Source organism: Varroa destructor, unplaced genomic scaffold, assembly GCF_002443255.2.
Source record: "Varroa destructor unplaced genomic scaffold, Vdes_3.0 BEIS01000007.1, whole genome shotgun sequence".
Taxonomy (NCBI): Eukaryota; Metazoa; Arthropoda; class Arachnida; order Mesostigmata; family Varroidae; genus Varroa; species Varroa destructor.
In genome coordinates this window covers 33,900,645-33,914,903 of record NW_019211460.1, presented here as the reverse complement: position 1 = coordinate 33,914,903, position 14,259 = coordinate 33,900,645, and the positions used below count along the sequence as shown (strand labels likewise).

Here is a 14,259-nt window from a genome sequence, read left to right as displayed (position 1 = left end):
TACAAATGGGAACAATTTTCAACGAGACACTCTGGATGGACACGCGGATCATGACCAAGATATAGAAGCTAGGTATGGAGGAATCTATGACGTGAAGCTTAGGTATAAAAAAAGCACACGTTTTATGGCAACTGCGCATGTTCAACGATGAGGTAGACGTTATTGAAAATGGGAAAAAATAGCCAGATAGAAACCAAGTAGAATCTAGTATTTAAATATAAAGGAAGTTTACTAAAAAAACACCGAAAGTTTTCGTGTGTGGAAAAGACGTCACAGGCGTTTTCTAGAACAAACGGTTTAGAACTTTACGTTGATGACCTTACAGATTAAATTAAATCAATATAACGCTAAATATATCATGGTAGCATTAATGTAATGCAATTAATTCCTGGCATATTTGTAAAGAAAAAGACGCTTGGTACTTATACAATGCTTAATACAATAATAAAGTCTCTCAATGCAAAGCCCTACGTTTGAGCTAGATGCGACGATAAATCAGGTAAACAACTGTGAATCGAATCCATAAAATAAAACAGGTTCACCTATTCAGCTTCATCTATCCATTTCAGGCAAACACAGTTGTTTAAGCCTGCCTCACACCCTGCCAGCTGTCATAACTCAAAAGACCGGACAAGGCAAAATGGACGTAAGGGCTAAGAAACACCCAGCCGACAAGCGTTGAAAACGCCCGAAATATCTCTGTCATTCACAATTCCCTTCAATCGTACCGAGCAGGAGTGCACTAACACTGCTGTCACAACAGCAAAACAAATACGCTAGGTGGCGCGAGAAAGCAGCCCCCCCCCCATCTTCACTTGCGCCGCCAAAAATCAAACACATTATCAAGATTCGAGTTGCTTATAAATTGCAAATTATCGTTCTCCTTAGCTCTGCCGTGTTTTTTCTTTTCTCTCCTGTTGTTGCTTCTTCCCTCGATTTTCATCCCTTCTCTCCTGTTCGTTTCGGCGCTTTTTGCGGCATTTCCTTCCACTCCGGCGACTTTAGCCCCAACCCTAAAGTCCGCCCATTTGTCTTGCAGCTGCTACTATCTTGTGTCTATTACAGCCGAGCTCAGACCACGGCTACCCCATCTACAGTGAACCCCGTTCCCCTTTTGCAACTGAGACACTGTCTGTGTTCTTGCCAGCGAGATGGCGGCCCGACTTGGCCTTCTTCTTCGCCATCGGACCCTATTGTTACCGAGTGCTCGATAGAGCTCGCTTCTGAGGAGCGCAGTTTCTTCCACAGCACCAACGACAGCCGTCCCGCTTCGATGACTATTATAGCGTTGTCGCAGTTCGTTCTGTCGAAGTACGGTGAACGCTGGTTCGACACTACGGAAAGCTGCCAGTATTATCTTGCTCTTGGCTACATCGCAGCTCTCCTCGAGAGATGCAGTAATTTCTTGAAATGCCTCGCGACAGAAGTTGCCACTAAACAGAACGAATACAACAGCCAGACGAAGTAACAACTATAGCGGCCAAGAAGGACAATAAAGAACACAAACCCAGCCCAATAACAACTTGGCAATAGTTTAGCCATTTTTACGCACTATATCGATTTGATCCCCCCCCCCCCCCCTCGGTCTGTATCCGTCGCCCCTCTGCCAAAAAGAAGTGACCTACCTTATTTGTATTTCTCGCCGTAGTTGCTCTGCCATTGCTTAGAATAAGATAGATAACCAAGATGAAGCTGTGGTTGGCTTGTCGATAAAGCGCAACGTTGAAAGCATAATAGGAGGACAAATAGGCGAAACGCGGGACTTACCCGTTCGGCAGATATCCTACTCCTTTCTTACGTTCGAAATCGTGATCATTTACCTGGTACAACTGTTGTCATTTTCAACAAAGTCGAGCTACGTAACACTTGCAACGGATCTGTATCTCGAAGAACTTCTTATGCATGCACGTATCTGAAAATTACAACGGATCGATAGGGCCAATCCAGATATATGAAATAATCATTGTTGGCCATATTAAATCCTAACTTTCACTATTTTTATGAAATGTTACTTCAACTACAACAGCCGCACACAGGTTACAGTCACCCAATGCAAGTGTCATTGTATGGCATGGTCTCAAAATCGGACTCTAGCCGAAGACTCATCAATAGGGATGAAGTAGAAATACCTCAACTATAAAAACCCCAATACGAGGATAGATTTTGGGCTCGGTTTCATAAAGGACTTATTACCTTCATTTTACAATATTATGATTTCTCTACCTATTATTGTTGGATATTTATATTCTAATTATTATCATTATATTCTAATTAAGTACGACCGAATTTTAGCTTGGGCGTCAAACAAAAATCTCAACATTTTTTTTTCGTTTGTTAGAAGTGTCAATTCTGATAGTAGTATTTGTTTGTCGTGATTACACTTTCAATTCGGGACCTAAACCACTAACTAGGTCTTTTTAGAATACTCCTTTTTTTACATGTAAAAATAAGTTTCAATGGTTATTGTGCATTGAGAAATTTGAGCAGGTGTAAAAGTTAAGCTAAGTGTTAAAGTATTGTTCAAGTACGCTACACACAAAAAGTTTCAACGGAATTAAATTTCGGCCTGACAGCTGGCCAAAGGTCCTAAAAGTGCGAAGGTTCACAATGCTAACAACATCAGAAGTTGAAAAGAGGCGCGGGAATTCTAAAAAAAAAGGAACCGTTATAGCTCGTCTACCAGTTGATATCCTCCGCTTTAGGAAGACCGATATTTTTTATATTGAAAATCTAGGTGAATCAAAAAGATTTTTAGGTTATTTTGACTAATGTCCAAACCCTTTCGATCTAAACCCTATTGAGAATTTTCCAATTTGCCTCATTTTAGTCTTTCGCGTATCTTGCAGAGGCGACATGGAAACTCAATGATGTAAACCGCCAATTTCGGACAAAAAAGAAGCTTTATGGGGAGTTCGTCCATCGCGGAAGAATTGGAAAAGATCTAACCTTCCCTTAAGTTTTGAGAGCAATACTCTGTTTTTCGCCATAACGAAGTTTTTTTTGAAGAAAAAAGTGGCTTCCATTTGGTGCTAAGAATAGCAGATTAACGCATGCCCGCTACGCCACAGCCTGCTAGAATTCACTCCGAGTTCAAGGCCCTGTTTGCGTTCATTAGCGTCTGCTAAGAATTCTTTGGAACTTTACAGCTTTTGGCTAAACACTGAAAATCCTTTGATTGAACTACGTACGTATGCATGGATCAAAACAGTTCTACGTGCCTCGATAGCGCGTGCGCAGCATCTTGAAACCTGGCCTCTATGGTTTTTATGTAGCTGCATATGACAATGAGTATTGGGAATTCTTATAGGAAATTGGAACTATTGTGGGTTCAAGTGCTTGAACCATCAAGTATCAATGTGATGAGAGCGACAGCCGAACCAAAGTTAATCCGAGCGGATAGTACGAGTCACTATTCTGTCGGGCTGTTTGTTGGTGTGGGGTTCTGCTCCGTCTATGTCTGTATTTGTTTGGCTGTCCATTCCGCCACCGTCCCTGCCTCGTTGTGTGTGCCCTGTTGTGCTTCGATGTGATCCGGTCGTTGTCTTATTTTCTGGCCGAATAATTTCTCGCCATCTTGGTGTGCGGCCCCGTGACTGTTTTCACCCTCCATGCTTCACATCCTCCACTCCCTGGATTGGTTCCCCAAGGGAGTCCGTTTTTTGCCTGAACGGACAGGCTACTGCTCCTCACTGCCCCTGGAAGCCACCGCGCGAACGAGCTGTCCAGTCGGCCAGCTTCCCTAGATTCTTTCTCACCGTTTCTCGGTCGCCTGCTCCACGCCATTGGATCAGGCCCGAACAGTCGTAACAGAAGCAAAGGCTGTTGACTCTAACGTTGCCTCATCGGTGGGACGAGCCTTCCTCTGTGTTTGCCCCATCGGTACGAAGAATGATGGTCGGTTCGACAGCCGCCTAGTGGCAAAACGGCTCTGCCCGCGCATACGACGGCGGTGTATGCAGTGAGTCCACGTGAGCCACGTGTGACTGGTTTTGTATTTTCGTCTATCTGTTTGTCTGCGTCTAGTGTGTCCATACGTGTGCATGGGTCTGGCATCTGGTGCTTATGTACGTTGCCGTAATAGCAAGAAGCCCAAGAAGATTGCGCGGCTCCGGACAGACAAAGGAGCTGCAATAGACCAGAGTAAAGTAGCAGCTCCAGGGCTCTACTCGATTGAGAGGTGTATGAAGCCCAAGTATCGGCTGCCTATCACCAGTGGACAAGGGAAAGGAAGTAAAGGACAAAAAGAGAGAAACATACATAGAAGGCCCTATGATGCTTTTCTCATTGGGGCCAGCTTGTTTTTCGCAATTCGTTCCCTGCTCCCATCGGCGGTTCGGATCCGTCCGTCATATATGAACCTAAATAATGTCTTGTATTCTTCTTATCCCCACTTACCAGACCGCCTGACACGCTCAGACAACTACGTACGCAGTCCATACATAGCCATAGAACCGCCGTAGTATAAAGTTATATACAATCGGTAATCGCTCAAGCATATCCATCAACAGACGCATCTTTCCGAAGCGGTCCGGTACGCTGAAGCGAAATAGAATAGATGATGCAATTAATTTTCTGCGCCTGGCCTGTATCGCATCTCGTCGAGTATATGTATGTAGATAAATAAACCCAGGTTTCGCCAGAAACTTCCCATATTTCTAAAGATTAACAGAAGTAATCTAATATAATACATCATAGGTGTCGTGTAGGCACTGATACTATTGTTGGCTGCCAAGCCCGTGATACCTGGAGCGGTGGTCCGAAACAGGACATCGTAACGACGTGTTCCGGAAGGCTCAGCTATTTTTGCTATCGCTGATGCTCTCATGTTACTGCGATTTCAGACGATCATTATCGCTTGAAGAAAGCTTTTGAAGCAGCAACTGAGATTCAGTCTCAAATACTGACATAGTGCGAAAATGCTGTAGTTATGTAAATAAGATCTCTCTATAATAAATAAATAACATAGTGAGCACTTCAGGCGTTTCCACTCGCGCAAGGTCGACCCTTCGAGTTGTACACTTTTATCTGATACGTAGAGAGTGAACCGAGAGATGCTCTAAGTGTCCTTTTTACAGGGTCCATCATATTTCCAATAGATTTGAACGGATCCAAGTCTCAGCCAACCAATTGGTGGTCTAAGTTTGAACCCTGGCGTAGATACATTCTGCGTCATGCCGGGAACCAGCCATCCGAAGTAATATTCAATGATAGTACCGGTAATCAGTAAAACCTGAGTAAAACCTGAAACGAGTATCTTGCAATTCAGAGTCAAGTAGATTTAATGATCAGCGAAAACCAATAAAGATTCCACCGTAAAGTCTATCTACTCGTAATCTTGTAATGCTCGATTCCCATTAAATGTTTTTTTTTTTAATAGTTTAATTCATCAATATTAGAGCACTGTATCATTACGTTTTACCGGCTAATCTATATAATATTGGTTCGTACTTAGCCAGAGGCATTAGGTCTACCGCGGAAATTTTCAACTATGCACATACTAGAGAAATAAGAAATAACTAAAGGCATACTTACAGATCGTGTAGCCTATTCTACTTTTAACAAAACAAAGTGGATTCTTAAGGAACCACCCAGTGTGGTTCGGTATGGAAATTCTTGAATAGGCTCAAACAAGGTCGAAAGCGAGCTCTCGATAACTTCTTCCAGTGGTGTCCAAAAAGATGCCAAAGCCTCAAATAGTAGTCGCTTTCAAATTGCCTGATTTCGAGGAAGAAGCTCCAAACAAAGTCGAAGTTCTGTTGCACACGTACCAGCCGACAACTTGGAGCATAGTCTCATCACGACCATTGAAACGCATCACACAGCGAACGGTGCGTCTCCTTCGGCGAAATTTATCTTGGTCAAAACCAAACAAAGATCAAAGCTTAAAAGAACGTAGGGTTTTACTCCCTGTTTCATAAGCCGTGAGACTTTGTCGCGAGCGCTGACTTCACTAAATTAGGCAGCAACTCTCGGCGATTGATCAATTATGCCATATAAGCAGCTACTAAATGGTAAGAGTCCCCCGAAGAGTTTCGAAAACGCTTTGGGACACATAGATGCTAAAGCTTGTGTTTTTTTTTATTTCGACAAGTGATCGCCATCTTCTTTCGCATCGTTCTATTAATTCGCTACTGCTTACTTATATAGCTAGACGCTTATCTGCTGGTTTGAAGATCCAAATTATGAAGGAGCTTCCGATGACGCAGGCGCGTAATCATTTGATAAGAGTGAAAAAAAAATTATGTATCAGACATTTCTATTTACACCTATGCCTAGGGTAGCCATGACCTTTCCAGGTGCAGTTCTTTCATGACCTACGGACGATAATGTTGTCGGCTTTTTAGAGTAAGCTTTCGTATATATCGTTTTTATGTATGACACAAAAATGTTTACCTCTAGTTTGTGGACAAGGACCTAAATCAGGACTTGTAGCGAAGGTAATTTCGACTTGTACTTAACATCCATAACGCAAATTTAAATCTCTCCAGTAAGTTATAAGAATCACTGGATAGATTTGCAAGATAAAGACATTTTTATGTACAATTGAAAGAGTTTATCGGATGACGATTTTTTTCATAGATTTTTATGTGAAATATTACAAGGCCCAATAACAAAACTATTAGTCTAAATGTGCCCGATTCACAGTCATTAGAAATTTTTAATCACTTCTTAAGTTCTTTACATCATTTCGTCTTCTGTGTTTTACCATGTTTGGCCAGCACAAATACAATCACACCCCGTCTGCTTAACGATCCCTGTCATGCCAGGCGACACCAAGCCTTGAGTTGAACTATTAGAACTTGGAAGTTTGGCTCCCAGTTTGAGCGACGCTTTTCCACAAAAGTCAGATAGTTAGGCACACAACAGCTCACTTTCATACCTTTTAGACACTATTTTCTTACCGTTTATTGGTCTTTCGAGACAAAGCAAATGCGACATATCGATCATCAATCGCTGCCGTCATTTGGCAAGGGGCAGAGTGGGTTGGCAACTTTCTAAGAATTCTTCATAAAACATAAGTTAATTACAGTCCCATTCCATTCGACTATGTCTAGGTACATGGACAGTGATTCCTCTTGTCGCTCTCGCTAATAACGCTATCTTAGGTTGAAATGGATATGTGTCTTCTTTTTATGGGTACGTAGATGGGTTGATTCTCTTTATCTGTCTAAACCCCACATTCATTTATGACTGCCCCATGTCTGAGTGTGTAGTTACCGTTGCTGATGAGCTATCTACGCATGTACTTCCGTCTGCATCTGCTATTCTTGGTATAGATGCAGACACATTGTGTCATAGAGGTTCACATCTGTTGAGCTGCCGTCGTGTTCTGCCGTTCTCGATACTACAGGAACAACGAGGGGTTGCCAGCCGTCGTGTCATTGGTTCTTGCCAGCTCGGGGGTAGAAGAGGTGAAAGACGTGACTTGAGCGCCAGCACAGCCTTAATAGTTCATATATATATATATGTGTGTGGGATGAGTACATCAACGTGCTATCAAGTACCTTGCGGTCTTGTAACAGAGGGCACCACTGACGTCCGTCGTTCTGTTTCGTTGCGAGACGAAAAGTAAAGTAGTTCCTGGAAAAAAGCCCTCCGCGGGGCAGCCAAGCGGGTTCCCGCGAGAATTGCTGCCACACGACCAGATCTGTGTGGAGAGCAACGTGCTCGTGTTTATGTGTCTTTGGGTGTCTATTATATAGGAACAAATCACGTAGCCGCCGCGATAGAGATTCTTATCTTACCGCTATAATATTATACATTACAATTGGGGAAGTGATTCTTCCCGACTCTCTTAGGATAGCCATCGGCAGCGGGAGTGTCTGCCGTAGCAAAACAGCGTGATAACGAGGTAGTTTCGTGCTGATGCAGTAAGCGGCGAAAGGCGAGAGCAGGAAGCCGACCGGGTAACCAGGCCATCGAGATCATCTATCAGTCGCTCGGTAAGACGCCGCCAGCATCGACAACTTATGTCCTGTATACACTCTAACGGACAGCATATGAATACACATATACTTGTGTGTGAGTGTGTCTAAGATGGAAACAGCGAATGATCTTTTGCAACTAGCACTGTACTAGGGGCAAAAACGCAATTCTTACTTACTTGACGGTGCCGTCTGCAACAACGCTATATCGGGTAGCAATACAATGGTGTCGAGCCGTGACAAACAAAAAGAACATGGAGCATAAAATGGAGGAGACAAAAGACATCATCGTCGATAGACAGCGGGGAAAAATCGAGGAAAAAGTCCAAACGAATACAGCAAATGGAACATTGGCGATAGCTGGCGTGCTCACGCAAAGGCGCTTTTGTGTTCACACAGAGATGTGTACATACGATATTCCAACGATGTTAGCTACTAACAATCAGTGCAGACAGGCAAAAACTAGAGAAAGACATTGGCATTGCTTCGTATCATCAGTGTTAGTGTATGAGTCTTGTTTGTGCGGCGTAGCCGAAGCGGCAGATCATCATTCCAGCTAGCTTCTGTCTGTTTTCCTGCTGGAGTTCACACGGACGCAGGGCAAATACGTCCCATCTGGGCGGGTTTGCTTGATAGTGATCTCTTTTGCGACATCTCAACCCACAGGGGCAAAGGACTTAGCCCCCACCCGTTCCAGCGACTGTAGTCTTTGCGCGTTCTTCTTTGCAAAAGAACGATCCTCTCAGACAAACACACACAAACATAGTGCCTTGTGTGTGTGTGTATGTTGTCTCTCCCCACGAACTTTGATGGTTCGAATACAAGCAAAGGGGCTAGGCATAGTGAACACACGGACAGCAGCTGCTATCGCTGCTGGTGACAACAACGGGGGAGACATTTGTGTAATGTTCCTTTAACGACCTTCGAGAGTTGAGCGAGCTGGAACTCCCCAAAGCCCTGACGTTTCCCGACTTTATACCCCATCCCCATCCTCCTCCTCCTCCCCCTCCTCCTCCTCCTCCTCCTTTGCTAAGGGCTACCCTCCCTTTCTAACAGTTCAGCGGGCAGGCCCTGAGCTACTCGCATGACCCATCGTAGCCTCTGCGTAAGCTTGAAAGAGCAGAAGTCGATGAAGCGGCCGAAGCAGCAAGAGCAGCTCTCTGATCTCGAGGAATAGAGAGCGCTCCCGCTATAGCACTGCCAGCAGGCGGTAGGGAAAACACAGACTACTATTAAGGTTGCCATATTCGCTTCCCGTGCGCTTATAATAACAATAATAATATACTTCTCCGGTAAGCATCACCACGACAGTGTGCATTCTGATTGCCACCATAGTCCAATGCCCTGGGCAAAACGAATTTAAGCTGGCTGTTCTCGCCATACTCGGGACGCACATACAAAGCTATTTGGCCAACAGATGAAGCAGCAGAAAGAAGTCGGAGACAGAAAGAGCTTGTTGGCACTAACGCTCTTCTCTGAGATCTTCCTCTATTTTTCTTTTCTCCTTTGTCATAGTTGTACAATACAATGTACCCAGCGCTCATTCAGTTTTCTTTTCACCCCCTTATTTTTGATCCCCTTACTCTGCTCACTCTGTCCGCTGTCGCTCAAAAGACTTCTGCTTCTGTCTCCTCCGATTCCTGCAGCTGCTCCACGGGCAACACAGCATCCCTTGGGGGGGGGGGGGGGACAATGGAGGTAAGGCCTTGCCGTCAACTGTTCGACGGTACCCGCTTCGCTGTGTCGACGCTGGTCCTGGTGGTCCAGTCCGCAATGGTGTTGATGATATCGGCAGGCGAGGACAGCCACCGTCCCGGACTCACTGCCACCGTGGCTACCGATGTAAGTTTCAAGTCCAAGAGAATAATGGCCGTCAGATACGCACGATCGAGAAGGAGAGGATAAACGAATGAAAGAGGCGGAGGTTGATTTCAGAGTGTGCGACGGACTGCCTCGTTTCTCCTGCTTCTTGTTTTGCCCTTCTTCGGTAGAAGTAGTACTAAAGTGAGTGGGTCGGCGATGATAGTGATGATGATCACGATGGTGGCGGCGCCACTAGAAGTGGAAGTAGAAGGGGACGCCACGCAGATGCGCTGCGTGTATGACTGGCCTCCTCTGGCCTGACCTGGCTTTGGCCCGCTGCTCTGCTGGCAAGCGCTGCTTCCCTATCCGTTTGCCTCAGCCTGCTAGTGTGGCTGTTTCTTTATAAGTTAATGCGTGCGGTCTGTGAGTGCCTGTGTGAAACTGAGTCCGTGTGTGGGCGTGTGTGTGCATTCGCGCCGCCGGCGGTGACACCGTGGAGGCCGTTCTCGAGGAACTCTCGAGTGGGTGGAGCCTGCTCCCTCAAAAAGGGGCGGGTCCAAAGATCGAGAGCAAGTGGCGGTGCGAGTTCGTCCGCCCATCGAGCTCTCCAGGGCAGCCGAAACGACGGAGCAGCCGAGCAGAAAGCAGCCGATCGCGGCGCTGCAGTCAAATAGTCAGCGCTTCAACTGCAGCGGCGGCCGCAGCAGAGCTATTCGATTCGATTATTATTATGTTAGAGAAGCAGCGGGTTCTTTCTTGGCTAGCAGGTTGATGGCAATGCCAATTTTGTAGTACTATGATGGCGTCAGTGATCATGACGCTAGCGACAACGTTATCTGTGGTGGGAGTCGTGGTGGAATTGAGTTGAACGACGACGGCGACGGCGACGGCGGCCGCGGCGGCGGACTCAAAGCGTTCGTTCCCTAACCCCGCTTGCTTGGTCGTTTGGCCGTCTGTGCGTGCGACTTCCTGCGTTCGGTTGTCTCCCTCTTGTTCTCGTTCGCCGGTCGCTTTCGTGAGTGTGCGCGTCCGCCTGTCGCCACCCAAGGCGAAACTCCCGGTCATCGGACCGCTGTGTAATGGTCTGTATGCATGTGGTTGTGACGGGCCGGCTGTGTGCGTCTGTATCTGTAAATGCCTGCGTGTGGGTCTGGGTGAGCTGAGCGGAAAGTAGCACTCCTCCAGTTTGCTGGCACCTTGGCCGCCGCCTCGGTGGCCGCCGCTGCTGCGCCAGCCGAAGCGACAGAAGCAGCGGCGGCAGCTGCTGCAGCGATCATGTACTTTTGCTGCTACTACTCTCCACTTGCTGCCGCTCCGCGCTCACAGCAGCAGCAAGTCCTAGAGCCTCTCTTGTTCATGATGTCCTAGTCTTCAACCGTCCTAGCCACGGTCCTGTTGGTCCTGCGCTTGCTAACTGCCGCTTCGGGAGAGCAGCCCCCTACCAGCACAACACTTAGTGTCAGTCGCCGCCAACCGTTCGCTCAGAGTCAGTTTGAGTCGGCGACGGGAACAGACCGATAGTCACATAGAGCTGAATACGGCTGCAGGTATATATCTTTCGCTAGCGACAGATAGTTGCATGGTTAGTGAAACCTCAACACGACGAATTCCTCCGTCGGCTCGCATCGCGGCAGATCTGTGCTACCCGGTTCGCGTCGCAGCACACGCGCGCCAAGCAGCTACAGCCGCAAGCTGAACCGCAACGATATCGTGTAGTGCGTACCTTGCCGGAAATCATCAGCTGACAAGCTTTTGATGTCCACTCGTTTTCATTTCGGTAATCGATGACCGTCGAAGAAAGCTATCGGACTGTTATTGTCTGACGAGTGATACTGCTATTGAGTATTAACGCATCTAGTCTGATTGTGAAGTGCCAGAATGCCGGTGACACTGATTCTCTGACGATGATGACTTATCGAGCTAATCGATTGTATCAACAACAGCTACATTAAAAAGTGCGCAGTATGTGATTTTGTGAAATGATCATAGTGTCTATCGTTCGTCGCTATTCCTCGTCAATGAATGGCAAACAACTAGGAAGAAACCTTTGTGAGCAGTGATTAAGCAGCATAACCAGCCGACCGTATTTTTAAACAGGTGTTATACGCGTATTTGGATCAAGCACGTACTTGGGCTGAAGACTCTGGCAGCGGGGAACAGTGAAATTGTGAAAGAGGTAAAGCACAGTTTTTTTTTATCGTCTCTTCTGCCAACAGGCTGGGATCGATGACAGTCTTCATAGTTTTGTTGCTGTAAACTTTACGACATAAGCTTTTCGTTGCCGCTGCCGGTTGTACTGTCTCCCACGAGAATTGGCACGTTTTATACGCGACGGTTTGTTAGTTAGCAAATGTTAGCTTCACCTCTGACGCCAGCATCGGTTGATTAGTATCAACAATTGGCCAGAGAAACAGTGAAAGATACTACAGTTGCAACGATAGCGACGACACTAGTACTGAAGATGCTGCTAATGGGTACGAATCCAGGCGCGAACCCCACTGCCGCCGGCGCCCCACCGCAGACCAAAAGTGAGGCGCCGTCGCCGGCGGCATCTGAGCCAGAAGAGCCGGAAGTGACCGTTGACGACGACGACGACTCGAACTCGGTGAAGCCCTCGCCGGCCCCAGTAAAATCTTCGGCGTTCTCCATTAGCTCACTGCTGTCGTCGACGAGTCCGACGAAAGCGGACGGTGCTAGTCTCGCGGTAGCTGCTCAGCAACAGGCTGCTGCAGCAGCAGCTGCTCTATTTCTCAATGCGGCGGCAGTCAGCGCAACTGCAAGCGCAACTGCCGACCCCGAACAGCAGGCGGCTGCGGCACGACTCTACTGGGATGCTCAGTTGGCGGCGCTTCGGCCCCAAGCCGCAGGGGCTCTTCAGGCAGCTAGCCTCTTTCCGACAATGGTGGGTCTTCTTCAACAACAGCCAAGAAAACCAACACCGTGGTATCCATGGCTCCAGGGTCAACTCTCGCCAAGGGATTGTGGCCCTTTTTCGGGTGAGTTCAACAGTATGCCAACTGTAAAAAATATATTTCCATGATTTAAACATACCCACATCGAAATCAATCACCTTTGCACTAATCTCATATGCAGTTTTCTATGAAATAGAAATCAATCAGACGGGAACACTACAAACTTGGCAGTTTTTTTTTTTTTTTTTTTTGTTTACGGTACAAACACGTTTTATACTGTGATAATCTTTCTTGTTTGTGTATGTGCACCATTAAGTATGTACTTAATCACGAGAGAAAGAAGTAGGTGATATTTTTTACTGCTCCTGCTTTGTGTTGTAAGCACTGTTCTGTCAACATGGCAACTATCAATAGTGGAGGATTATATTAATCCATAGCAGATAATAGAAAAAATATGTATTTAAGCCAATTGTACACCGTATAAGTGCTACGTTCACAAATGGCGGGACTATTGTAGCCAGACGACAGTCACCAGTTCCCGGCCTCATTGTGGAAGAAAGCCCATAGAGTATAATACGTTATTCGTACCCCATAGTCCTCTCCCCTAGATGAACGTTCGCCCGCGTACAATGTATATATATACTAAAGCTGCACCTCTATCGGTAGCGGAAGTAGCGAATATGTTTAGTCTTTCAAATGAAGGTCTGTATAATGTGTAAAGGGTTCCTTTATAATGTAATGGCTTTCTATTCGGTTAATTCTATAAAGCGTCCCGTGGTACGGTGTTAGTGTGGCGCATGAACCTGAGCCATCTTGAGATTTAGCACCTTTCAGATCACTGATGTTGGATTTCGTGTTTCGATTCTTGTATTTCACGCTAAAAATCTGTCAGTTCGCAGGCGATGTGGTATCTCGTTTCTTTTCAAAGTTCGACTAAATATATATCGTTCGGTCAAGGGTGAAACATCTAGAGCTCCTCTTAATACAATGTTTATTATATACGCTCGTATTTCTACGCTATTTTCATATTTTTACCTTACTACGTTCACTTTAGCATTTGATGTGGTCAACTGAAGAAAGCCAACAGATCACTAAAGCAGTTCAAGAGACTGTAGGTAATACGGTATGCTTTGGTACGTGTACGGAGAAAAACGCACTGTATAGTGCTCTGATTCTACTGAACCTAACCCTTATTATTTTGTACCGTGAAGGCCGATCGGAACAGAGAGAGTCGTCAGAAACAATTACAACGATCTAACCGTTTTCCGTTTCAACCGTGGGTCGCTTAATCGGGCTGTGCATTAACCACACGGCTGCCCTCCCTAGGGTTTCCATCCTCGGTGCGAAAATAATGCAGATAGAAGGCTTCCAGCCCTGGCCTAAACAAGCCAAGGTCGTATGTAAACCGAGTTTGCAATGGGTTAGACAACGGCGTTGTAGAGTGCTTGCTTTGCGACTAAGAAGTACTCAGAATCCTTACTCCTTCGATTTCTAATCAGAAGCTCGAGGGTCTGGATGGACACTGTACAGGCCGTATAGTTGTTCGAACGGACTCAGTTCAGACGACCGATGAAGTCGGGTATCGGTGCTCTTGATAGGGTACCTTGACTATTCTGCTT

At 46.1% G+C, this 14,259-nt stretch overlaps 1 protein-coding gene across 1 annotated transcript in view; it reads left to right on the top strand.

Moving 5' to 3' along the window:
* Positions 1-11,029: 11,029 nt before the first annotated feature.
* The window catches only part of LOC111254769 (uncharacterized), a 41,013-nt gene continuing 37,783 nt past the window's right edge, over positions 11,030-14,259 (top strand). The window contains exon 1 of the mRNA XM_022815956.2: positions 11,030-12,724. Coding sequence (XP_022671691.1) covers positions 12,190-12,724 — 535 coding nt within the window. The 5' untranslated portion in view covers positions 11,030-12,189. The remainder of the gene's footprint in view (positions 12,725-14,259) is intronic.